Below are 27,723 nucleotides of genomic sequence, written 5' to 3'. Positions count from 1 at the left end.
TCTTCTTCCCTCCTGTCCTGGTGAGAACAGTGCTCAGTCTTGAGCCTTTGAGTATTGTCCCCTTGTGACCTGCGAAGGACTTGATTCCTACAGTTTGCTCTTCTCTCTTTCACATCATTCACCTCTCCCTATCTCACGGTGCACTCTCACCCAGCCTGCAAACATGTTCTGATCTGTGGGGATTTAAAACACAGCTGCAAATTCTATGACTGTCCTTCCACCAAAGGGCAGGAACTATGTCCCAACCTTTAATCTGGTTGGGCTTCCGGCTAGATTGATCAATAGAGTACAGCCAAAGTGATAGTCTTTGACTCCTAAACATTAGTCATAAAAGTCCAGGTAGCTTCTATCTTGTCATGGGGCACTCCCTCTTGAGCTCTGAGGCCATCATACTAGAGAGGCCACAAGCAGGCACTCTAGCTGACAGGCAAGTGGAGCTCATACCCACCAGATGCCAGACCTGTGAGTGAAGCCATCTTGAACCCTCAAAACCAACCTCTTCAACAGCCGAATACTACTGATGACTCCAGTTAATACAAACTGGAGCAAAAGAATCATCCAGCCAACCTCTGACCAAATTTCTGGCCCACAGTAATCATGGAATAGAATATAAGGATTATTGCTTAAAGCCACTATTTATAGGGTACTTGCTAGGCAGCCATTGAAAACTACAATATTTCCAACTTTAAAAATTTTGAATTCCACCTTACCCCATTTTTCTGCTCCTTCTCACAGCAAAATTTCTTCCAAGTGTTAAGAAAGCTAAAACTCTCTTTCTTGCACCTTAACTGTTTCCTCTCTGGCTTCTGTTCCCTTGCTCACCACCTCAAACTCTGCTCTCGCCCAGGTCTTGTCCTCCCCTTTATTCGGTCTCTCCAAGCCTGACTGGTCATGCCCTCCTTACCAAAACTCTGATAATACCAAACTTTCCTGAGTTTTCTTCCCCTCCCTTGCTGATCCTTCTCAGCCAGCTAGGTTGCCTCCACCTTCACGTGCTGGTAACTGCGTCCCCTCCTTTTCTCTCTGCACACATTCCCTGGGACGCCTCAACCAGGCTGCTGGCTTTAAGCACTATCTCTATGTGGTGACATTTCCAGAGTGTAGCTCTCCCGCTTTGCCCTCCCCTCAGAATTCCATAGTCGGATATCTGCTTATCTCCTCAACAGCTCTGAAAATCCAGCAGATATCTCAAACAGTATGGCCCAAACAGAGCCTGTGATTTTCCTACCCTGAATCTGTTGATCTTCTCTGAGTCTTCTCTTTCCCAGTAAATGGCATCTCAATCCATTCAGTCCTCAAGCCAAAAGCCTGCATGCATGCTAAGTCGCTTCAGTCATGTCCGACTCTGTGTGACCCTATGGACTGCAGCCCTCCAGGCTCCTCTGTCCAGGGGATTCTCTAGGCAAAAATACTGGAGTGGGCTTCCACGCCCTCCTCCAGGGGATCTTCCCGACCCGGGGATAGAACCCACATCTCTTACATCTCCTAGATTTCCAGGCAGGTCCTTTACCACTAGCACCACCTGCAGATCATCCTTAATACCTTCTTTTCTCTCCCTCATTTGTCAGTTTCCTTCAGCTACTATAACAGATTGCCACAACCTCAGTGATTTAGGAGAAGGCAATAGCAACCCGCTCCAGTACTCTTGCCTGGAGAATACCATGGACGGAGGAGCCTGGAAGGCTGTAGTCCATGGAGTCGCTGAGGGTTGGACACGACTGAAGTGACTTAGCAGCAGTGATTTAACACAACACATGTAATATTCAGCTATAAAAAGGAATGAAATTTTTTAAAAAGGAATGAAATTTTGATATATGTTACAACATGATGGACCTTGAAGACGCTATGCTTTAGTGAGATAAGCCAGAATAGAAGGACAAATATTGTATGACTCCACTTACAGGAAGTATCTAGAATAGACAAATACAGAGACAAAAAGTAGAACAGAGGTCACCAGGAGTTGGGGAGAGGGGGAATGAGGAGTTATTATTTAATGGGTTCAGAGTTTTTTACTGAGATGATGAAGTTTTTTAAGCCAAAGATAGTGGTGATGGTTATACAACACTGTTAATGTATTTAATGCTACTGGTTTGTAAACTTAATGAATAGTTAAATTGATACATTTTAAATTATGTAAATTTTACCACCATAAAAAAATAACATATACATGTGTTCCCTCAGAATTCTTGAGGTGAGAATTCTGAAGTCAGAGTCACTGAGCCAAAATCAAAGTGTCAGCTGGACCGTGCTCCTCCAGAGCAATTAGGAGAGGATCCACTCCCTTGCCTTTTCCAGCCTCTAAAGCTGCGTTCCTCAAGCCAGCAGTGGAGCATCCTTCTTCAGTCTCCACTTTGCATTCTTCTTTGCGGCAAAATCTCTCTCTGCCTCCTTCTGAATAGATAAATAAAAATACTTGTGATTACATTCAGGGCCCATCCACATAATCCAGGATAATCTCATCTTCAAGATCCATTACCTTAACCACACTTGCAAAGTTCCTTTTGCTATATAAAGTAACATCTATAGGTTCCAGGGATTAAGACATGGATATTTTTGAGGGCAATTATTCAGCCTACCATTCCTCACTTTCAATCCACTAACAAATTCTGTGGCTTCTACCTCATACATATCAAAGATGTATCCTTGGCTCCACTTTTATTATCAACACTCTCAAGCCAATATCATCACCCTACTAATGTAACTCCTTAGCTTTGTTGCAGGAAGGGGGACCCCTTCTAGGGCTCAAGATTGGACTTTTATCCAAGGAGACATACATGCTGACAAAGCTAGAGACTTTATTGGAAAGGGGAGCCCAGGCGGAAAGCAGCAGAGTAATGGAACCCAAGAGAACTGCTCTGCCACCTGGCTCAGTCTCAGATTTTATGGTGATGGGGTTAGTTTCCAGGCTGTCTCTGACTAATCATCTTGCTTGGCCCATAGTCTGACTCAGGGTCATTCCTAGTAGCGTGCACATCTCTCAGCCAAGATGGATTCTGGCAATAAGGATTCTGGGAGATTGGTCATCTTCTCCCTCCTTTTGGCCCCTCCTGAATTCTACTGGTTAGTCTTCCAGTGGCAGCATCAAGTTCCTTATTGGGACCTCCTGTTCTGAGACAATTCAAGCAAGCAGTTATCATTGTAACCCTAACCCTGGCCACAGACAGCATTTTGGGCAACAGTTCCCTAGCAACTTTGCTCTTGCCTACAACAAAGCAAAGACAGTGACCTTTCAACACACCAAGCATGCCATGTGCAATTTATTTGCAACATACTGTCCCTGCCTTCCTCTCCCCTCCCCTACATTCCTACAGACACAAAGATCTACTTTCTGCAACTCAGACCCAACAGGTCCTTTCCTGGAGGCTTTTCCCTGGAACATTATTCCTGTGGCTCTTGGCATGACAGCTCCCTCTCATCCTTGGGTCTCAGTTCAAATGAAGCAATCCCTCTTGATGTCCATCTCCACTCTCCTTCCTGATTCCTTTACATTGTAAAGGAATGTAACAGTCACTAGCCTGTTTATTTCCTTTACAGCTCTTACTGCAATCTGTAATTACCTTATCCATGAATTTGCTTGTCTTCTATACTCCCCAATAGGATGAAAGTTTCCAAAATAAGAGACTATATCTGTTCCAGCATTTTGAATAGTAGTTAGTGTAGAGCAGAAGGTCAGTGTGTTGAACGAATTAATGTACAAATGAAATTGACATCGTAACCAAGGTCTGTATCAACCAAAATAGATAAAAATATGCTGCAGTAGTAACAAGCAACCTAAAACTACAAAGTTTATTTCTCACACTATATATGTTCAACCTCAAGAGAACTCTGGTCTTCCTAGGGGCCAGGCTAATGGAGCAGCCACCTCCCAAACAGTGTCAGCTGCAAGAGTGGAAGAGAGAACTCCTTGAAAGTTCTCACTATAGCAGTTAACGACAGAGGATGAGATGGTTGGATGGCATCACTGACTCAATGGACATGGGTTTGGGTGGACTCCAGGAGCTGGTGATGGACAGGGAGGCCTGGCATGCTGCAGTTCACAGGGTCGCAAAGAGTCGGCCATGACTGAGAGACTGAACTGAACTGATAGCAGTTAAATGCATTGCCTAGAAGTGACGCACATTGCTTCCTGTTACAACCCACTGACTGGAATAAAACATGGAAACATGGTCCCACTCAACCACAATGGGCCAGGAGTAAAATCTTACCAAGTGGCCAGAGGGAGAGAACCTGAAATATGTGGCTAATAGCATTAATGGCTACAAGCCTTGTCAAAACTCCATTTCTTTGTACATACTGAGCCCTCTGCCTGGGATGTTCTTCAGAGTTAACTGCTATAGGCCATCATATGACTATACCATGATTTATGTATCTATTCTCCATTTGTGTGTGTATCACAACAAACTGTGGAAAATTCTTCAAGAGATGGAAATACCAGACCACTTTTCCTGCCTCCTGAGAAATCTGTATGCAGGTCAAGAAGCAACAATTAGAACTGGACATTGGAACAGCAGACTGGTTCCAAATCAGGAAAGTACATCAAGGCTACATATTGTCACCCTGCTTATTTAACTGATACCCAGAGTACAATCATGCAAAATGTCGGGCTGGATGAAGCACAAGCTGGAATCAACATTGCCAGGAGAAATATCAATAACCTCAGATGTGCAGATGACACCATCCTTATGGCAGAAAGCAAAGAAGAGCCTCTTGATGAAAGTGAAAGAGAGTGAAAAAATTGGCTTAAAACTCAACATTCAGAAAACTAAGACCATGGGATCCGGTCCCATCACTTTATGGCAAATAGAAGGGGAAACAATGGAAACAGTTGCAGACTTTATTTTGGGGGGTTCCAAAATCATTGCAGATGGTGACTGCAGCCATGAAATTAAAAGAAGCTTGCTCCTTGGAAGAAAAGCTATGACCAACCTAGACAGCATATTTAAAACTATGATTTTCCGAGTTGGACTATAAAGAAAGCTGAGCACTGAAGAATTGATGCTTTTGAACTGTGGTGTTGGAGAAGACTCTTGAGAGTCCCTTGGACTGCAAGGAGATCCAACCAGTCTGTCCTAGAGGAAATCAGTCCTGAATATTCACTGGAAAGACTGATGCTGAGGCTGAAACTCCAATACTTTGGCCACCTGATGTGAAGGACTGACTCATTGGAAAAGACTCTGTTGCTGGGAAAGTTTGAAGGTGGAAGGAGGAGGGGACGACAGAGGATGAGATGGTTGGATGGCATCACCAATTCAGTGGACATGAGTTTGAGCAAGCTCCAGGAGTTGGTGATGGACAGGGAAGCCTGGTGTGCTGGCAGTCCATGGGGTCACAAAGAGCTGGACATGACTGAGCGACTGAACTGAACTGAACTTTCTTATTTGTGTCATTTGGGCTATTTTCAGTTCAGGGCTTTTGAATAAAGCTGTTATATACATTCTTTTGGTGGATATATACACTCATTTCTCTTTCATATTAACCCAAGATTGCAACTGCTGAGTCACCAGGTAGATGTACACTTGACATTCACAGATGGATAGTGCCAGTTTTCCAAAATAGCTGTACCACCTTACACTCTCATCTGCAGAGTTCTAGCTGCTCCACATCTTCCCCACAACTTGGTACCATCAATCTATTTCATTTTGGCCATCCTGGTGGGTGCCTACTAGTATCTCATTGTAGCTTAAATTTGTGTTTCCATGGTGACTAATGATGTTGAGCATACACTCATATACTTACTGGATGGCATGCATTACTTCATTCCACAAAATGGTACTGAACATCCACACTGCATGTGTATATGGCTATAGCAATGGGAATAAATAACATTCAGGCTCCATGAAATCGTATATCATTGCCTTGTTTGTGCAACTTGAACATTGTTGCTTCTGAAAGAATTTTATTCAACATATTAAAAATCTAAATAAATATACAGGCAAACCCTGACAGTCCTTCTATGGAAAATCCTAAATTAGGAAATATGACTGATCAGAAACAGAAGGAGATGCAGTTAATAAACCCTTATTCATTCAGCAAATATTTCTTAAGCATATATGTGCGCAGGTACTGCCAGACCCTGAAAACAGCAAGGAACAGGCTGGACACCTCCAGAGCTAACAGAGCTTGCAGCTCAGCCCTTTGTGACAGGATGGTGCACTCACACTATGCAGGACTGTGTTCTGTCCTCTGCCCTTTCTAGTCTGGGGACTGCGTGAAGACAGAGTCCCATGTCCTGTTCATCTCTGAGTCACCATTTTACATCCTGAGCACCTCAGGCAAATGCTGCCATGTTCTGAGGACTGTTTTTGTTGTTGTTCAATCACTAAGTTGTGTCTGACTCTTTGCGACCCCGTGGACTGCAGCACACCAGGCTTCCCTGTCCTTCACCATCTCAAACATGTGTTGAATTGCAAAGCCTGAACCAATTGATTCACTTAAAAATATGAGACAGGGTCTTCCCTGGTGACCATGGTAAAAGAATCCTCCTGCCAATGCAAGGGACATGGGTTTGATCCCTGATCCCAGGAGATCCCACATGCCACAGAGCAACTAATCCTGTGTACCACAACTATTGAGCACGTGCTCTAGAGCCTGGGAGCCACAGCTGAGCCCATATGCCCTAGAACTTGTGCTCTGCAACAAGAGAAACCACTGCAATAAGATGCGGGTGCACTGTAATGAAGAGTAGCCCCTGCAACTAGAGAAAACCTGTGCAGCAACAAAGACCCAGCACAACCAAAAGTAAATAAACAAATAAAATTCAGCATTGGGAGTAGAAAGAAAATATACGAGACAAGTAGAAGCTTCAGGATGCAGACATTGTACCCAATCAAAGATTAGCTCTGTTATGATGCAAACCCAGTATCCTGTCCCACTTTAAAGAACTTTGTATTTGTGTACTGCCTCTGAAAGTGAAAAAAGTGAAAGTGTTAGTCACTCAGTCGTGTCCAACTCTTTGCAATCTCATGGACTGTAGCTTGTCAGGCTCTTCTATCCATGGAATTCTCCAGGCAAGAACACTGGAGTGGGTAACCATTCCCTTCTCCAGGGGATCTTCCTGACCCAGAGATCGAACCCAGGTCTCCTGTATTGCAGGCAGATTCTTTACCATCTGAATTACCAGGGAACCTCATGCCTCTGAGATGTGGTAAATTCCAGAATGTGTTTTATAAAAGCAGCCTAGGGATTTCCCTGGTGGGTCTAGTGGTTAAGAATTCACCTTGACATCCCATGTGCTGCAACAAAGACCCTAGTGCAGACAAATTAATTAATTTAAAAAACAAACAGCCTACTTACTACCTTATCCCACTTCCTACAGCCACATACAAAATAAAGTGCCAGATTAGAGTCTCACTTTTCAATTTTTTCTCTTCCACTAAAAATTTTAACAGGATCTCAAATGGTAATTTTTTTTTTCATTCTAAGCATCCTATAAATCCTCACGTTAAAACTTCACTGTCACTGAGTGATGTGTCAATAGAAAAATAAACATGAGTCCCAACCTGTTACTATTTCATTCTGTCAAGCTCAGATCAGCCGCATGAGTGGAGCCCCGACCTCTGCTCTGCATACCATTCCGTGAGAGCTGCTGCCTGGAGACTTGACAACCTGGTACCATCTCCTCCCACTATCACCCTCCCATTCCTCCAGCTTATCTCTGGTGTCAGAGAAGAATGAGCCTCAAACTTGTACATTCCAACTCCAGCCCTTGGGGGAAGAACCCTTGGCACAGCCATTTGGCATCTGGAGGCAGGATGGGGAAGCTGGCTGCCCAGTCACCCATCACATAAGCCAGGCCCCTCACTGCACCCAGGCTGGCAGAACCATGCACAGAGCTAGACAGGGTCCCTTTGGAAAGCACCAAATCTGAGTCTCTGGGGCAGCCCCATATAGTCTCGGGGTATTTATCTCTGGCGTACTGGGAATGGTATCAGGACCACAGCGGTCAGCACCCCTAGAAACTCTGCCAGTCTCCTGACTCTCGTCAGGTGTGTTCCATGAGTCACGCCTATGGAGAAAGGCCCACCGTGCTAATGCCAGGGCAGATGAGACCTGGCTGGCTATGCAAACAAGCCCAGAGCCCAAAACAGAACAGTGAGAATTGGGTCAACCCTTCCTTCTCACTGGACTATTGGGACTCAACTATGTAACCCCAGACAAGCCAGTGTTCCTCAAAGGGGTCAGTTCTCTCCCTCTAAAACAGACAGGGAGGGGGTGGAACCAGGCAAGTCACATCTAAGGCCAAGGATCCATGACTCTGATTTCAAGCTAAATCCAGAAAAAAACATGTAGCCAGGTGTGTAATTACTGATTTACTGTTTTTCTTCTGAAGGCTCTGGGTTTACTAACATCTAACCTTGTGATTTTCTTCCAAGAGAACTTTCCCCCCAGTACCCCTAGCTGTACTCGGGAAAAGGATTGGAAACTTCTCTGGGACTCAGTTCTCTCCTTCTATTCCTACCTCCACCACCTCCACCTATACCCACCATGCCCACTCAACCTTCACCTGAGCTCTTCTCAAGGCTGGGATGCTGGCAGACCAGGGATGTAAGTCTCAGGCACTTGCATTTTATAAAATATTCTTTATTTGGCTGTGCTGGGTCTTAGTTGCAGCATGTGGGATCTTTTATTTGTAGCATGTGAACTCTTAATTTCAGCATTTTAGATACAGTCCCATGACCAGGGATTGAACCCTGGGCCCCTGCATTGTGAGTGCAGTCTTAGCCACTAGACCACTAGGGAAGTCCCAAGCACTTTCATGTAACATTCGCTGTTTTGAGTCCTGCCCCATCCACTCCTGGGCCCCTTGGGGGGAATTCTAACTCATTTCTCATCCTGTGTGCCAGCCTATATCCTGGGCACCTGGGCTCAAAAGAAGAATGATGTGTCCCATACTCAGGGAGTTGACTCTTAAATTAGGGAGGCACCACATCAGTCCACAGGACAGCAGTTAACCCCAGGTCCACCTGGGAGAGAACACCAAGTGAAAGCCTGCCTGGGCAAAACCTTGAAGGTGCTAGGCAGATGCTGTCAGTGCCTACCCATCCCCATAGCCCTCCTTAGAGTTCGCAGGGCAAAGCAGATGTGCTGGGCAGTTAGAGCCATAGGAAGAACCCTTGAGCCAACAAGCAGCAGAGGCTGAGGGGGTAAACACCCCACCTCCTCGCCACGGGATGAAATAATCCCAAGGCAGCTGGACACAGGCTCCCAGGAGGGCTGAGTGACCTGCTTGTAGTTAACACAGCTGCAGTACCTGCCCTTCTGGGTCTCACTTCCTTACTCCCTCTCCATGCCTCTCAGGATGGTCTCTGGGGTAAATTACCTGCATGCAAGTCCTTACCTAAAGGCCAACTTCTGAGGGAAGCCACGGGAGGTCTGGAAGAGTGAGCTGGATTGGAGAGTAAGGTGGTCCTGAGGAGGGCACCCAGACAGAAAGCCCACTTTGGAAGACCCCCTGGGGGTGGCATGCAGCCTGGCACACTTGTTGGCTCCAGGACTTTGTCATTGGACCTTAGCATCCTTGTCCAAAGAGGGCAAACACTTGAGTCATCTTTTCCAGAGGTGGTGCTGGGGGAGGAGAAGGGGCAGGAAAAGATGACCAGGGGCTTCCTGAGAGGTGCCCAGTGACCCTGCCCACCCATCTGCCTCAGTCCTGGGGCCACAAGAGCCCAGAAAGTCATTCTTTGGAGAATGAGCTGCTCAACTATGAAAGGAAATACCCCATCTGTCCTGGCTTTTAGAGTGATTTGGGTCCAAGTATTTGGAAGTTTCTCTTGTGCTTACAAAGGATATTACAGTGTGAAATCCTGAAGCCTGTGGAAGGCAATATAAAGCAGTGGGTAAGCCAGGCAGAAACTAGTAGTGTGCTCCAAAGCCTAGAAAGCCTCTGAGAGCCTCAGTTTCCTTACCTGTAGCATGGGAAAAATCTTACCCAGTGAGGATTTGAGTGTGGATTCAAAAAGAATCCACATGCATCCCAATGCATATGGCATTGGGCTCTGAGTATAGTAAGTGCTCAGTTTTAAAAGGTGGAGGGAGGGGGCCAGGATGCTGGTAACAAGCGGAGTGCACCCACTGAGGCAAGGCTAACATACCACCTGGGTGAGACCCCTGAACAAATGCTGCCATTAAGGATCTGCCTCCAGACTCCCTGGCTTAAAGGCCCAACTGGGTAGCCCACCAAGAGTATCTCTGCTTGAGTTGCTGCTGCTGCTGCTAAGTCACTTCAGTTGTGTCCAACTCTTAGTGATCCCATGGACTACAGCCTACCAGGCTCCTCCATCCATGGGATTTTCCAGGCAAGAGTACTGGAATGGGTTGCCATTGCCTTCTCTGGTCTGCTTGGGTTGGGTATGACCAAAGCAACAGAGCAGAGGGCCGAGCTCAGATATTGGGTCCACCTCACCTGGCCAGGCCCTTGCTGCCACTGGTGGGCTACCCAGCAAAAGCAGGAATGAGAAGGTGGCTCAGAGGGCTTGGGGCTCCGGCAAGTGTCAGACAATGACCTCAGGGGGCTCCTCGAATAGGGCCTGTCCAGGCCTCTTGCCCCACTGGTGTCCAGAGGAGCAGGCCAACATCACTCCCTGGTGTCCTCTTTACAGGTCTCCAAGGACAGCCACTTCCTCCTCAGGGTCTCCATTCAAATGGGCATGTTTCAGTGGATTCAGCTCCCCCTCATCTGGGCACCCCAGCCTGAACACCCCAAACCTCTGCTGCCCTCAGGTTGCTGGTCACCTTGAGAGCAGACCCAGCTGGTTATTCTCTGGAAGAAGCTGAGTTGTGGTTGACCTGCTGGGTGCTCTCTGGCATGAGAACCAAGCAAAGGTAGAGGTAAGGGCCTCACCTCAGGCTGCCCACTGACCCCCACACCGGTCCTTTCACTCTTCCCATCTTTCCCTGATCCCTCCTCCCTCTTGACCTCATGTCATTTATGACACAGCATTTCTACCTCTGGGGCCTGAGCCTCAGGCTCCTTGGGTAGTGAATGCAATGCCCTAAACAGTGCTGCACAGAACAGGCATCTCCCTGCCCTCTCGTGTCGCTGATGGAGGTATACTTCTGAGCAGCAAGGCTCCAGGCTAGCACTTAGCTGAAAGGATATTTTTGAGGCTTTAGGTAAAGAAGGCCTCAAAAGAGATGCCCAGGAATTTGCAATTATCCAGTTAAACATGCCAATCCCCAGAGGTCCTGGAGTTCCTCAGGGCTGTTCAGATAAGGACTGACAGGAGGAGGGATGAAATTCTGGTCTCAGAAGTCTGTGTACACAGCGCTGGGAATGATTAACCCCTGGCCGGGGGTAGGGGGTGGGGTGTGCAGATCAAAGACCCTAGATGAACAAACAGTCTTGGAATTCTGGAGAAGAAAGGCACTGACGGCTCTAAACAAATATGCTCAAAGGAACGCACACTTAACATCCCCACAGCTTCGGGAAGACCTGGGCTTGTGGTAACCAGGACTGATCACCCCAGCCATGGGGTGGGAATGATCCTTCTGCACTTCTGCCTTCTTTATTGATTCCCACCCCTTATGAGAGACAAACATTCGTACTTTCACCAAAGTGGGTCCCGGAGAACCCAAGCCATGGGGCTTCCCTGGTGGCTCAGTGGTAAAGAATCTGCCTGCCAATGCAGGAGACACGGGTTTGATCTCTGAGCCAGGAAGATCCCACATGCTGAGGAGCAACTAAGCCCCTGAGCCACAACTATTGAGCCTGTGGTGTAGAGCTCGGGAGTCACAACTACGGAAGCCTGCGTGCCCCAGAGCCTGTGCTCAGTAACAAGAGAAGCCACCGCAGTGAGAAGCCCACGTACCTCAACTAACAGTAGCCCCCACTTACCACAACTAGAGAAAAGCCCAACAACAAAGCCCCAGCACATCCAAAAATAAATAAGTAAATTATTATTTTTTAAAAGGAAACAAAACCAGTCCTTCTCGATTTGCCCCATGCCTGCCCCTGCTCTCACACTCCTCTGAGGATGCCCCTCCTGCCGCTTTTTCTTTCCTGTGGACTGGGGTGCCTTCCTCTTCTGGGAAGGGGGCTTCCTCGTCATACCAGCTCACCATGCAGCCTCCAGGAAATAGGAACCACCTGGCAGGAGGATTACATTCCTGGGAGGTGACGGGGCTGCCTCTGCCCCTCTGCAGCTGTCAGCCCTCAGCACTCACATTGGCCCAGAAGAGCTGACTCCCTCCATCTCAGGCCCCAGAAAGGTGGTTGGCTTGGTGGTTAACTGGCTGGCATGGGGCCAGGTGAAGATGGGGGAGGGCTGAAAGGAGGTGCCATGCCTGGAAAGGGGCAGGGGCCGGCCTAGGTCCAGAGCAGGCAGAGGAGACAGGCAGTGAGGGTGCTGGCTGAAGACCACAGTGTCTCAGTAGGGAAGAGGGGGTGTGGGAGCTGGGGTATCCAAGGCTCCCTGGTGGGTGGGGCCAGGGCCAGGGGCATCTGGGAAACAGACCTCCTGAAATTCAAAGTTGAGCTTCTAGCCACTGGCTCCTGGAATCTACAAGACAAAACTGAAGACTGCATACAGGGGCACCCAGGGCTGCCACACTCCGAAAGGACAGCTTCTGAGTGAGTATGACATACTGCTGGACACGTGGACTCCTAGACTCAGTTTCCAGGATTTTTCTCATTACCTTGACCCGCAACTAGCAAGAGGAGGCCCTTTCCCTGGATCCAGGGTGGTTGCTCAGGGACTTAGCAGTCAACAGAGACAGCAGAGCAGAAACACACACCTGCAGAAATGAGGGGATGTCAAGCAGTGACCTCAAGGCCAGGACCTAGTTGGAAATAGCTTTGCCACTCCCGCACCAGCCCACTGCTGCCTTATCTACCCCAATTTGATCTCCCAGCTGCCTGTGTAATCCTGGGTACTCCAGAAACTCCACACTGAGCAGCTCTCGGCCATCTCTTGCCGGCAGGGCTGACTTCAGGAGTTTTTGTTGAGACCAACCTGGGATGAGAGAATGCTTTTCTCCAGGTTCCCAAGCCCTACAACTGTCTAGAGGCTCCTTTCTTCCCTGAAGGCAACCCTGAGCCTTCCCAAGAAAGAGATCCCAGAACCTGAAGTGTAACCCTCAAAAAAGATCAGAGGCATACCAGACTCACCTGTGGCTGGGCAGTTCTAAGGATAAAAAGTGGGACAACCAATGTCGTTGAAACTAACAAAATCTCCCTCAAGTCCCATGTTTTTACCCCAGTGGAGCTTCCTCCCTATGGAAGCCTCCCATTCAAGTGTTATTAATATATATTTATGCAGCAACGTCTGCGCTCTTGGGGAAGAGTTTACAAAAAGACCACGTTCCCTTCTCTCCAGAAGCTCATGGGATGAAGACAAGCAAAGGGAGCTTTCTGGGTTCAGAGCCAAATGAGGGAGGCCTTCAGCAAAAGACTCCCTATGGGTGGTAACCCTTGAGTTAATTAGAGGGAAGGGGAAAGATTGGGGAAGGAAGGGCAGAAGGTGCCCCGGCGTACATGCAGGAAATGATGGGGAAGCAGGCAGGGGCCAAGTCACTACACATCCCCGACGCAGGGATCAACCCCCGCCCTTCAGGGAACATCCAGGGCTAGGTTCTCCTGGGAAAGGGGCAGCGAGGTGGGGACATTTGCCCCTTCTTTCGGGGTTTCCGCTGCATTTAATGAGCTGTCCCGCTGTTCTCTCCAGACACCCGCCATGTGGTGGGCCCTACTGCTGCTGCTGCCTTTCACGATAGCGCCGCGACCCAGCCGGGCGCGGCCGCTCCAGAACACCCTTGTTTTCCGGCTCACTCAACAGGGCCCCTGGGGGAGCGGGGCCGGTAACTCCACGGTCTCGCCCTGCGAATGGCTCCCAGTCGCGGGGGTCACGACCCTGACTTTCGTGAACCGTGGCCTAGAGCGCCTGCCCGGCTGCCTGCCCCGCGCGCTGCGCAGCCTCGACGGCAGCCACAACCTGCTGCGCGCCTTGAGCGCTCCGGAGTTGGGCCACCTGCCACAGTTACAGGTGCTGACACTGCGCCACAACCGCATCGCTGCGCTGCGCTGGGGCCCCGGAGCGCCCGCGGGGCTGCACTCCCTCGACCTCAGCTACAACCTGCTGGCCACCCTGCCGCCGTGCACCGGGCCCGCCCTGCCCGGTCTCCGCGCGCTGGCGCTGGCCGGGAACCCGCTGCGGGCTCTGCAGCCCGGGGCCTTCGCCTGTTTTCCGGAGCTGCGCCTGCTCAACCTGTCCTACACCGAGCTGGGCCGCGGCGACCACGAGGACATCGCCGACGCTACCTTTGTGGGGGTGGGCGGCGCGCCCCTGGCCGCCCTCCAGGTGCTGGATCTCAGTGGCACATTCCTCCCCCGCGGTGAGTGCCGGCACCGAGCGTCTAAGCCTGCGGGGTGGACGATCCCGGGAGGGAGGGCTGTGAACTTCCTCGAGGGGCGCTGCCCCCCGGGCGTCTTCTTGCAGGAAGGCTCAAAGAGACCCCAGAGATTCCCTGAGCCTAGGGCACCCTGTTCGAAGCGCCTCACTGGTCTGCAATCCTGGAGTCCCAAGAGCTGGGGGCTATCACCTTTGCTCTGCCTGTGAGGAAACCAGGGCACAGAAAGGAGAATGCTGGCCTGCAGACTCCCAGCTCCTTAGCGGTGCCTCCACGTCTGAACTGTGGCGTTCTGGGTCCAGAGCCCACAGGTTTAACCTCTGTTCTGCTCCCCAGCAGAATGGAGAATGGGGAGTGGACGCAGTGCTTTGGGGCTGATGAATGGGCAAACCTGGTATCAAACATTTTAACATGAAGCACCTGATGTTCAGAGGATGCTTTCATTGATTTCTATTAATACTTAGTTGGCTAAAATTCTTTCTGTGAATGTTAAATCCTTCAAACAAGACACAGAAGAGAGGTGGGAATATCTATTCTCCTGTACTTGGGTATTCTGACTCTGATTTACAAGCTTGGTTTTATTGTTTAAAAACGCTTCACATGCTGATAATCACCTGTTCCACCACCACCAAGAGAATAAAAAGCAAGAAGGGAAGCAGAGAAGGGGCACGTTCTCCATTTACTAGGAGAGCGATGAAATGAGATTTCTCAGCCTCCTCCTGCCCCACTCCTCCTCTGAGCCTCCTTCCTTACATTCCTCAAAGATTTCCCCTGCTCGTGGTAGCCATCACACTGAAGCCTGGGGCTTCTGTGTGGGGTTTAACAAGAGGGTGGGACAACAGCGTACTTGGAGACAGTGTCCTAGAGTCAGGCTCAGCCTTGTTCCTTCCTTGTTGTGTGGCCTTTAGCCAGTCATCATCCTCTGGGACCTCAGCTGTCTGGGGCTGGAAAGGGAAGGACTGGTCTTCTCTGAAGGCCCTTCCAGCTGAAGTGGCCCATGCTCCTGAGATTCCTGAAGCTGCCCACTGTCCCCATGCTCAGCAATGACCTTTACCACTCACCTGTCACTCTCACTGTTTCCTTAATGCTGTGCCAGCCTTATGGGTTCATGCCTTCCAGGATAGTGGGCAGTGTCCCATCTGTATTTCAGTTCAGTTGGGATGGATCAGAAACCTGCCGCAGCTCACATCCCTCTACCTGAGGAAGATGCCAAGGCTGAGGAGTCTAGAGGGGGACATTTTCAAGATGACCCCTGACCTGCAGCATCTGGATTGTCAAGATTCGCCAGCACTTACTTCTGTCCATACATATATCTTTCAAGACACGCCTCACCTACGGGTCCTTCATTTCCAGAAGTAAGTGTTTCTAAAACACATGACTGATTTTTGTCCATTACACTAAATTGAATAGTCATAACTATTTTATAGAATAAACTAGACCTTCCTTTTCCTCCCATTGCTCTTTCAAGTCCTCGTTGGGGTCTTGTTCCTCCTTATGCTTTGGAGGATATGGTAAGCACATCCCAGAGAGTCCTTCTGGCCTAAAAACCAACCAACTCAGTGCTGTCCACAGTAATGTTAAAACTTCAAACTCTCACACATGTCAAGTTTCCTTCAAGTCCAGGATGAGAAATTTGCAGTGGGAAGAGGGCATCAGGGTCTTCTCTATTTCTCCTTCCACCTGCTTCCCCATGTGTTTATGCACATCAGCAGCCCCTTCCAGGGCTTGAGCAGCTCCTACTTGCACTGGGACCCAGCGGTGGTTCCCTCTGGGCCAGGGGTTATCCCGAGTCTCACCATATCCACCCTCCTTCCCAAGAGCAACTACTATCCTGACTTCTAGCAGGAAGGGAAGTATACCTTTGAAGATGATCTCAAGCCACCCCCTTTCCTGGGAGCCCACAGCTAGGCCCTGGGAGGCAAGCACCATTGCCCTGCCATCACTCTTAATGTTGCCTTCTCTTTTTTCTTGACTAGCTCCAGAGTACTCACCTTGGGGTTTATCATGAGGGGAAAGGAGATAGAACACACAGAGCACTTAGCTCAGTGCCTGGCGCATTGTGTGCTCTGCAACGTTAGTGAAGATCATGGTGGTTGTGATGATGGTGAGATTATGTTGACAGTGATGGTGATAATGGTGTCTCATGATGATGGTGGTGGTTATGAATGGTGACAGGATGGTCATGGTGGTGATGATGATGGTGGTGATGATATGGATGGGAGAGATATCATCTCTGGCTTAGACTCCTCTTTTGAGTTTCAGACTGATGAAGCATTGTTTATCAGATGTGGAACCAAACTGCTTGGACTCAATCCTGACTCCACTCACCACTTCCTAGCTATGTGAGTTAGGGCAAGTTAACCTATGTTTTGCGGCTCAGTTTCCTCATCTATAAAATGGGAATAATGATCTGATCCTCCCCTACTGCATTGTTGTGAGAGGAACTGCTTTGATATGTATCTAGAACAGTGCCTGGCACAGAACAGGAGGTTTGTGTAATCACTACTGGGCATCTCCACTGGATGTCTCACAGGTCTTTCAGCATCTAGGACATACCTAGATACATGAGCCTAGAGCTCATGGGAACTCTGGGCTGGAGATTCCTAAATGAGCATCCTCAGCACAGAGGTAGTTGAGAAAGCATGAAGTGATGGCAGTGATGATGCTGATGGGGATAGCAGGGAAGACACCAGTAGCAGTGATGGTGTTGACGGCCATGAGATGGTGATGGTGATGATGAGAGCATGGCCTCTGCTTCCAGGGAGTGCACAGTTCTGTAGGGAGAAGACATCTGTCAATTGTCATGATATATTGGGATCAGTAACAGAGGCACATGCCACGTACCATGTCATAAGGCAAGTAGGGTCCGTGATGTCATAAGGCAAGTAGGGTCAGTGATCAGCTTCAGCAGGCTGGAAGAAAAACATAATTGCTCCATATCTTCAAAGGTGAGTCTAAACTCCCCAGGTGGAGAAAGGCAACTGAGACTCCTAGAAAAGCAGGCATCCCTGGATCAGAAGTGGGGGCTGCTTCCTCTTATCCCTACATTTCTCAGTTTGCTGCAGTCTGACCACCCACTTCAGCTTCATGGTTGAATTGAACCAGTGGCATTTCAGCTGCTATGTCCAGTGGACACTTCTCTATCCTCTAAGCCCCTTCTTGAGTCCTTCCTCCCTCTTGACACTCTCTCTTCTCATCCTTAGGATACTGCTCTGGTGCTTCTCCAGGTTTTCTGGATAGGCCTTCTTAAGGCCCTTGACTATTTCCTCTTCTTAAAACTTTTCTGCATGTCATTACTCATCCTACATGCTTCCTCTAGCACTGTTTCCACCCACTTTTCCAATGCCATAGGATTTGACAAAATGTGGGGTGTTGGTGATGTTCACTCTCAATGGAGCCAGAATGAAGTGGGATGAAGAGTCAGTGTAGGTGCAGACAGCTCTGAAGGTTTGCTCCCTGGTCACCAGGTCCAGCCTGGTCTCCATTCCCAATGGCTCTGTGATCAGCCCTTCCCACCCGCCCTGCAGGGTAGTTTGAGGTCAAGTTCTCATCATTCCCTACCCAGCTAACCAAAAGCCTTCTAAACCATGACCTTCAGGAGTACACAGGTTAGTGCAGGGAGTCTTAAACACTCTTGTGCCATGGACTTCTGTGGCAGTAGCTGAAGCCTGTGGGCCTTTCTCAGAAGTACATTCTCATATACCTAATATCCAGTCCCATCACTTCATGGCAAATAGATGGGGAAAATGTGGAAACAGTAATAGATTTTACTTTTTGAGGCTCAAAAATCACTGCAGATGGTGAGTGCAGTCATGAAATTAAAAGATTTTCCTTGGAAGAAAAGCTGTGACAAACCTAGACAGTGTATTAAAAAGCAGAGGCATTTACTTTGCTGGAAAGGTCTGCGTAGTCAAAATTACGGTTTTTCCAGTAGTCATGTATGGAAGTGAGAGTTGGACCATAAAGAAGGCTGCATGCCAAAGAATTGATGCTTTTCAACTGTGGTGTTGGAGAAGACTTTTGAGAGTCCCTTGGACAGCAAGGAGATCAAACCAGTCAATCCTAGAGGAAATCAATCCTGAATATTCATTTAAAGGGCTGATGCTGAAGCTGATGCTTCAGTGCTTTGGCCACCTGATGCAAAGAGCCAGCTTATTAGAAAAGACCCTACTGGTGGGAAAGATGGAGTACAGGAGGAGAAGGGGACGACAGAGGATGAGATGGTTGTATGGCATCACTGATTTAGAGAGGTTCCCTGGCTCAGGTGATAAACAATCTGCCTACAGTGCAGGAGACTTGAGTTTGATCCCTGGATTGGGAAGATCCCCTGGAGAAGGGAATGACAATCTATTCCAGTATTGCTGCCTGGAGAATCCCATAGACAGAGGAGCCTGATGGGCAATAGTCCATGGGGTCGCAAAGAGTTGGACTTGACTGACTAACACTTTTCACTGACTCCATGAACATGAGTTTGAGCAAGCTCCAAGAGATGGTGAAGGACAGGGAAGCCTGGTGTGCTTCAGTCCATGGGGTCAAAAAGAGTTGGATATGAGTGAGTGAGCAACAAAGAAACCAATTATAGTTATCAAAATATTTTTAAGTATGTGTTTCAGGACTATGTATGTGTGGTGTGCGTCTATTTTGTTGTTGTTGTTGTTGTTCAGTCGCTCAGTCATGTCCAACTCTTACAGACCCCATGGTTTCCCTGTCCTTTACTATTTCCCAGAGTTTGCTCAAACTTATGTTCATTGAGTCAGAGATGTTATCCAGCCATCTCATCCTCTGTGGCCCCTTTCTCCTGCCTTCAATCTTTCCAAGCATCAGGGTCTTTTCCAATGAGTTGGCTCTTTGCATCAGGTGGCCAAAGGATTGGAGCTCAAGTTTCAGCAATTCAGGGTTGATTTCTTTCCTTTAGGATTGACTGGTTTTATCTTCTTGCTGTCCAAGGGGCTCTCAAGAGTCCTCTACAGCACCACAGTTTGAAAACATCAATTTTTGGGTGCTCAACCGTCTTTTTGGTCCAACTCTCACATCCATACGTGACTACTGAGAAAACCATAGCTGTGACTATGCTGACCTTTGTCGGCAAAGTGATGTCTCTGTTTTTTAGTACACTGTCTAGGTTTGTCATAGCTTGTCTTCCAAGGAGCAAGCATCTTTTAACTTCATGGCCGGAGTCACCATCTGCAGTGATTTTGGAGCCCAGTAAAATAGAGTCTCTCCCTGTTTCCACACTTTCCCCATCTATTTGCCATCTGTTTGAAGTGATAGGACCAGATGCTATGATCTTCATTTTTTGAATGTTGAGTTTTAAGCCAACTTTTTCACTCTCCTCTTTCACCTTTATCAAGAGACCCTTCAGATCCTCTATGCTTTCTTCCATAACGGTGGTGTCATCTGCATATCTGAGGTTATTGATATTTCTCCTGGCAATCTTGATTCTGGCTTGAGCTTCATTCAGGCTGGCATTTCTCATGACGTAATCTACATATAAATTAAATAATCAAAGTGACAATATACAGCCTTGACGTACTCCTTTCCCAATTTGAACCAGTTAATTGTTCCAGTCCATTCTAACTATTGCTTCTTGATCTGCATACAAATTTCTTAGGAGACAGGTAAGGTGGTCTGATATTTCCATATCTTTAAGAATTTTCCACAGTTTGTTGTGATCTACAGTCACAGGCTTTAGCATAGTCAATGAAGAAGAAGTACATCTTTTCCTGGAATTCACTTGCCTTTTCTATGATCCAACGGATGTTGGCAATTTGCTCTCTGATTCCTCTGCCTTTTCTAAATACTGCTTGTATATCTGGAAGTTCTGGGTTCATGTACTGTTGAAGCCTAGCTTGAAGGATTTTGAGCATAACCTTGCTAGCATGCAATATGAGTGCAATTGTGAGGTAATTTGCACATTCTTTGGCTTTGCCCTTCTTTGGGATTGGAATTTAAACTGACCTTTTCCAGTGCTGCAGCTACTCCTTAAATTTAAAAAATCCAGCAAGAGGTCCAATAACTTCAACAGTTTTGATGATCATTAGGTTCAGCTCAGTCACTCAGTCGTGACCGACTCTTTGTGACCCCATGGACTGCAGTACGCCAGGCTTCCCTGTCCATCACCAGCTCCTGAGGCTTACTCAAACTCATGTCCATCGAGTCGGTGATGCTATCCAACCATCTCATCCTCTGTTGTTCCCTTCTCCTCCCACCTTCAATCTTTCCCAGCATCAAGGTTTGTTCCAATGAGTCAGTTCTTTGCATCAGGTGGCCAAAGTATTGGAATTTCAGCTTCTGCATCAGTCCTTCTGGATTATTTGGGACTGATTTCCTTTAGGATGGACTGGTTGGATCTCCTTGCAGTCCAAGGGACTCTCAAGAGTCTCCCCCAACACCACAGTTCAAAATCATCACATCTTAGGCACTCAGCTTCCTTTATAGTCCAACTCTTACATCCATACGTGACTATTGGGAAAACCATAGCTTTGACTAGATGGACCTTTGTTGGCAAAGTAATGTCTCTGCTTTTTAATATGCTGTCTAGGTTGGTCATAGCTTTTCTTCCAAGGAGCAAGCTTCTTTTAATTCCGCGGCTGCATTCACCATCTGCAGTGATTTTGGAGCCCCCCAAAATAAAGTCTGCCACTATTTCCCCATCTATTTGCCATGAAATGATGGGACCAGATGCCATGATCTTAGTTTTCTGAATGTTGAGTTTTAAGCCAACTTTTTCATCCTCCTCTTTCACTTTCATCAAGAGGCTCTTCAGTTCTTCTTCACTTTCTGCCATAAGGGCGGTGTCATCTGCGTATCTGAGGTTATTGATATTTCTCCTGGCAATCTTGATTCCAGCTTGTGCTTCATCCAGCCCAGCATTTTGCATGATGTAATCTGTATGTAAGTTAAATAAGCAGGGTGACAATATACAGCCTTGACGTATTCCTCTCCCTATTTGAACCAGTCTGTTGTTCCAATGTTCAGTTCTAACTGTTGCTTCTTGACCAGCATACAGATTTCTCAAGAAGCAGGTCAGGTGGTCTGGTATTCTCATCTCTTTAAGAATTTTCCATAGTTTGTTGTGATCCATGCAATAACTTTGGCATAGTCAATATAGCAGAAGTAGATGTTTTTCTGGAACTCTCTTGCTTTTTCTATGATCCAATGGATGTTGGCAATTTGATCTCTGGTTCCTCTTCCTTTTCTGAATCTAGCTTGAATATCTGGAAGTTCATGGTTCACATACTGTTGAAGCCTGGCTTGGAGAATTTTCAGCATTACTTTGCTAGTGTGTGAGATGAGGGCAATTGTGAGGAACTTTGAACATTCTTTGGGTTTGCCTTTCTTTGGGATTGGAATAAAAACTGACCTTTTCCAGTGCTGTGGCCACTGCTGAGTTTTCCAAATTTGCTGACATATTGAGTACTATACTTTACCAGCATCATCTTTTAGGATTTTAAATAGCTCAACTGGCGTTCCATCGCCTCCACTAGCTTTGTTTGTAGTGATGCTTCCTAAGGCCCACTGGACTTCACATTCCAGGAGGTCTGGCTCTAGGTGAGTAATCACACCATTGTGGTTATCTGGGTCATGAAGATCTTTTTTGTATAGTTCTTCTGTGTGTTGTTGCCACCTCTTCTTAATATCTTCTGCTTCTGTTAGGTCCATACCATTTCTGTCCTTTATTGTGCCCATCTTTGCATGAAATATTCCCTTGGTATCTCTAATTGTCTTGAAGAGATCTCTAGTCTTTCCCATTCTATTGGTTTCCTCTATTTCTTTGCATTGATCACTGAGGAAGGCTTTCTTATATCTCTTTGCTATTCTTTGGAACTCTGCATTCAAATGAGTATATCTTTCCTTTTCTCCTTTACCTTTAACTTCTCTTCTCAGCTATTTGTAAGGCCTCCTCAGACAACCTTTCTGCCTTTTTGCATTTCTTTTTCTTGGGAGTGGTCTTGATCACTGCCTCCTGTACAATGTCATGAACCTCTGTCCATAGTTCTTCAGGCACTCTATCAAATCTAATCCCTTGAATCTGTTTATCACTTCCACTGTATAATTGTAAGGGATTTGATTTAGGTCATAACTGAATGGTCTAGTGTTTTTCCCTATTTTCTTCAATTTAAGTCTGAATTTGGCAATAAGGAGTTCATGCATTAAGTGATTAAAGTGAAAGTCACTTAGTTGTGTCCTACTGTTTGTGACCCCATGAACTATACAGTCCATGGAATTCTCCAAGCCAGAATACTGGAGTAGGTAGCCTTTCCCGTCTCTGGGGAATCTTCCCAACCCAGGGATCTAACCAGGAACTCCTGCATTGCAGGCAGATTCTTTACTAACTGAGATATCAGGGAAGCCCTTTGATGATCATAAATGACAGAAAACTACTGAAAAGTGATTTCAAAATATGTGTTTTGTTGGTGATTCACCTGTGGTTTGTTGCCTTCATTCGTCACTGAAACAAATGGTGAATTTCAGTTAGAGATTTGTGAAAGAGAGCTCTATCCAAGTTCATATACCCTGTCTCCAAGGACCTCTGGTTGAGAACCCCTGTAATCGAGTCACCATATTCAGCCAGGAGATCTGTCTAAATTATAATCTGATTGAGTTTTAAGACAAATGAAAACTCTTCCATAGTTGGAGGAGGAGGTTTACCTCTTTGGCTGGCTCATCCCTGGACTCCACTGCACGACCAACCCCGCCCCCAACCCCGTGCTCCATCTGGGGAAGGAGCCACTTCCTCTCTGGGAGTTCTCAAGCCTCTGAAGCTCATCTCCCCTGTCATCTCCCCTGTGGCACCCTCTTCCCTTTTTCTCAAGCCCGCCTTGCTCTTGACTCTCCTTACCTCACCCAAAGCCTCCCCTGGGACATTATCTGTGATAGATGCTGGCAACATGTTGGTTCCTTGGCACAGCCAGCACTCTCTGGAGAGGAGGTAGCACCCTCCTGGCTTCTCTGCCAAACTGGCACACCCAATGTCTTTCACCGTCCCCTCTGACAATGCTACATGCAGGAGGGAGAGGCCTTTGGCAATATTTCAGCAAAAAAAGAAAACAGGGATTATTTAGAAGATAAGTAGAAACTTCTTCCATGTTAAGGTTCTGTCAGTTGAGATGCAGAGAATACCCAGACGTGGACACGCCTCAGGACATGAAGCAGGCTCTCCCACCCTTGGCATGTGAAGGGAATGCAACATGTCTTTATCATGTGCAAGTTGCAATGTGTGGCAGAAAGAGCCCCCAGAGAAGGAAAAGACTCCTTTTCCTTATATATAAAAATGAATGAAATATTGGAAATTCTAGTAGTTACTCGGCAGTTTCACTCCCAGGGGCCCAGGTTGAGTCCCTGGTCAGGAAACTAAAATCCCATAAGCTGCCAGGTTGGCCAAAAACAATAAATAAATAAAAAATAAGTGAGTGAAATATTACCTACCTCATGATCTGACATAATGATATCAATGAGATAATGTTATTATCTGAAATACTAAGCAGTGTTGTGTGTGTTCAGTCACTCAGTTGTGTCCAATTCTTTGCAATCCTCTGGACTGTAATTCAACCAGGCTTCTCTGTCCATGGGATTTTCCAGGAAAGAATATTGAAATAGGTTAACATTTCCTTCTCCTAAGTAATGTTAGTTAGTTAAGTCGCTCAGTCGTGTCTGACTCTTCGCGACCCCGTGGGCTGTAGCCCACCAGGCTCCACCGTCCATGGGATTCTCCAGGCAAGAATACTGGAGTGGGTTGCCATTTCCTTCTCCAGGGGATCTTCCCAACCCGGGGATCAAACCCAGGTCTCCTGCATTGCAGGCAGATGCTTTAACCTCTGAGCCACTTACCCCAAAATATGGTGATCTTTTCTTCTCCCACTTCAGGCAAAAAAAAAAAAAAAATTTCTTTGCAAAATTAAGTGTTAAGTAAACTCCCTTCTAAGATTTCCACTCTAGCTCTGTGAAACCTGCTAAAAGCAAGCATTTGCATATATATGTGTGTGTGTGTATATATATGTGTATATATATAGACACATACATACATTCATACACACACATATATGGGGCTTCCCAGGTGGTGCTAGAAGTAAAGAACCCACTTGTCAATACAAGAGATGTAAAAGATGTGAGTTTAATCCCTGAGTCCAGAAGATACCCTGGAGAAGGGCCTGGCAATCCACTCCAGTGTTCTTGCCCAGAGAATCCCACGGACAGAGGAGACTGGTGGGGAATCTATAGCTTTGCAAAGAGTCAGACACAACTGAAGTGACTTAGCATGCACTCATGCATACACAGAAGGCAGCAATGGCACCCCACTCCAGTACTCTTGCCTGGAAAATCCCATGGACGGAGGAGCCTGGTAGGCTGCAGTCCATGGGGTCACTGGTCGGACATGACTGAACAACTTCACTTTCACTTTTCACTTTCATGCATTGGAGAAGGAAATGGCAAGCCACTTCAGTGTTCTTGCCTGGAGAATCCCAGGGATGGCGGAGCCTGGTAGGCTGCTGTCTGTGCGGTTGCACAGAGCAGGACACGACTGACAGGACTTAGCAGCAGCAGCAGCAGCAACATGCATACACATATATGTGGGTTCCACTTAAGTGTCAATATAATGGCACACACATATGTTCAGTGCTCCGCAGGGGACAACTGTCAGGTGCCCACCAGCCAGGAGTGTTAGAGCAGATCTGGGTGGTGGGTCCTTCCTTGCCCAGAACATCTGCATCTCCCCCAGAGCAATAGAAGAAGGTTCCCAGGTAGATGGACAAAAGCTAGTCTTCGGTTAGAAGAGGCCTGTGGATACAGTGCAGTTCCTGTTGCTCACGATTCTCAGATTGTAACTAGAATGTGTACAAGAGGCTGGGAGGCTCTAGGAGTTGAGGCGGTTGAGGCCAAACACTTTGGGCAGAAAGAACAGAAAACCAGGAGGGAGCCTGCCATTGCTAGGTGTGGTATATTGTTGGCAAATATGGCCCCAGTAATTCCTCCCCTCATCCCTGTATACATAGCCCTTTGCAGATGTGACTTTGCAGCTGTTCCCACTATGAAGTAGAGTCTCTTTTCCACCTCTTAAAGCTGGGCATAGCCCTGTGACATGTTTAGGCCAAAGGGACATTAGCAAATGTGAGGTAAGCAGAGACTTGAAAGTAGTTAAGCAAACTGGGGCTCACCCTCTCTTGCTGGTAAGACTGGCACACTGACATGTGCACAAGCCTCTGGGTGATGAAAGACACAGGCAGAGAAGCCCTGGCAAACCAGTGGAGACTCCATATAGGTGAGGCAGTCCTAGATCTTTCCAGCCCAGGTGAGCCGGCCCAGACCACGAGAACCACTGAGTCAACCCATAGAATCATGAAAAAGAATAAACATGTATTGTTTTAAGTTAAGCTAGTAAGAGCTAACTGATACACTTCAGTGAGGCATCTTCCAAAGGACTGGTGTGGAATGCCATCAGCTATAGTCCAACTGCAGTAGTATACAGAGTGTTCTCATTAAGAACATATGGATACCTACGGCTGACTCTTGTTGATGTTTGACAGAAAACAACAAAATACTGTAAAGCAATTATCCTTCAATTAAAAAATAAATTTTAAAAAATTTCTGCACTTTCTTCATTAGTCTATAATAACAATATCATACTTTAATGTAGAGATCTACATTTATAAGTTCTTTTATAATCACAGACTCTTTTTTATATAGCCAGCAGGGAGAATTGTCTCCATTTGTTATGAGAGGTGATACTGACTAGGTTATGTTGGTATTGCCACAGATTTTTAAAAAAATCCAAAGTTAATCTGTTAATAGTTTTCTCAAAGCAAACTAGCCCCTAACAGAATGGTTTTCCCATGACGCTACTGTGGCTCTCTGGGTTTAGTGTTGACCTAATTGTACAACCCTGCGTTAATTAATTTTTGTGTATTTCAGCTGCAACTTGAGTACCTTCCATCCTTGGAACTTGCATTCCTCCCAGGTTCTGTCCATCAACCTCTTCGGCAACCCTCTCGCTTGCAGTTGTGAGTTGTCCTGGCTCCTCATGGATGCAAAGAGAATTGTCCTAAGCAGGTAACACATTTAAAAAGCAGATGACTGAGGGGTGAGGATCAAGTCTCTGGGCCTGAAGTTCTCACAGTTTGTATCCTGCTCATGTAACAATGCTGGGCAGGTTGTCAGTGCTAGGTGGGGCAACTGTTCCCCCTGTAGTCACAGTCAGGGACCCAGGAGATGAAGGCTCTGCCTCCATCCCAGCAAGCCTGAGGAGCAAAGAGCTGGAAGGAGCCCACTCAGGAGGCTTTAAAGGGCCAGGCCATCACTTTCATCCACATCCCATTGGTCAGATTAACTTAGCAGGTCATGCCTACTGCATTGGTGGCTGGGAAATGTAGTGTAGCTGTGTGCCCACTAGGAAAGCAAAATGGGCTATGTAAACAGCTAACTCTTTCTCCTAAAGTGGAGTTATCGTTGCTCATTTTACAAACAAGCGAACTGGGGCAAAAAGAGGAAGGTACTTGCTTAGATTCATGAAGCCACTGGGTGGAGGAGGCAGGATCTACTGTCTTCCAAAATTCTGCTCTTGGGACTTCCCTGGCTGTCTGGTCATTAAGACTCTGCTTCCAATGCAGGGGACCCCGGTTCCATCCCTTGTTGGGGAACTAAGATCCCATGTGTGGCAAAAAAAAAAAAAAAAAAAAGACACAAAACTGTGTTCCACTGAGTTCCCAGCACAGAGCCTGGCTTTCTGTAGCATTCAGTCCAGTGTCAGTGGGCTTATAGAGCTCTCATGGGACAGAAGCCTGACTATCAAGTGGGGCTCAGTCTGCCACCCCTCACCCCTTCATCTTGCCTATAGCACCAGTCTCTTTGCAGTGAATGAAAAGGTTGAGAGTTCAAGCTCTTCACACCACTTACTACTATTGATTTTGGTTGTTACTTAATCTCTTTGTGCCTCTACCTCCTCATCTGTAAAATGGGTATAATAGTGCCTATCTCATGAGGTCAGTCAGTCAGTCAGTTCAGTCGCTCAGTGTGTCCAACTCTTTGTGACCCCATAGCACACCAGGCCTCCCTGTCCATCATCAACTCCCGGAGTTCACTCAGACCCACGTCCATCGAGTCAGTGATGCCATCCAGCCATCTCATCCTCTGTCGTCCCCTTCTCCTCCTGCCCCCAATCCCTCCCAGCATCAGAGTCTTTTCCAATGAGTCAACTCTTCGCATGAGGTGGCCGAAGTATTGGAGTTTCAGCTTTAGCATCATTCCTTCCAAAGAAATCCCAGGGCTGATCTCCTTCAGAATGGACTGGTTGGATCTCCTTGCAGTCCAAGGGACTCTCAAGAGTCCTCTCCAACATCATAGTTCAAAGGCATCAATTCTTCGGCACTCAGCCTTCTTCACTGT

The 27,723-nt window shown here is 47.2% G+C and overlaps 1 protein-coding gene across 1 annotated transcript in view; it reads left to right on the top strand.

The window, feature by feature from the left end:
• Nucleotides 1-12,334: 12,334 nt before the first annotated feature.
• The window catches only part of LRRN4 (leucine rich repeat neuronal 4), a 22,394-nt gene continuing 7,005 nt past the window's right edge, over nucleotides 12,335-27,723 (top strand). The window contains exons 1-4 of the mRNA XM_027976826.3: nucleotides 12,335-12,568; nucleotides 13,662-14,328; nucleotides 15,494-15,698; nucleotides 26,254-26,391. Of these exons, the coding sequence (XP_027832627.2) occupies nucleotides 13,671-14,328; nucleotides 15,494-15,698; nucleotides 26,254-26,391 (1,001 nt within the window). The 5' untranslated portion in view covers nucleotides 12,335-12,568; nucleotides 13,662-13,670. The remainder of the gene's footprint in view (nucleotides 12,569-13,661; nucleotides 14,329-15,493; nucleotides 15,699-26,253; nucleotides 26,392-27,723) is intronic.

Source organism: Ovis aries, chromosome 13, assembly GCF_016772045.2.
Source record: "Ovis aries strain OAR_USU_Benz2616 breed Rambouillet chromosome 13, ARS-UI_Ramb_v3.0, whole genome shotgun sequence".
In the NCBI taxonomy this organism is placed as follows: domain Eukaryota; kingdom Metazoa; phylum Chordata; class Mammalia; order Artiodactyla; family Bovidae; genus Ovis; species Ovis aries.
The sequence above is the reverse complement of the archived record's forward strand: the minus strand, read 5'-3'. Positions and strand labels throughout refer to the sequence as shown.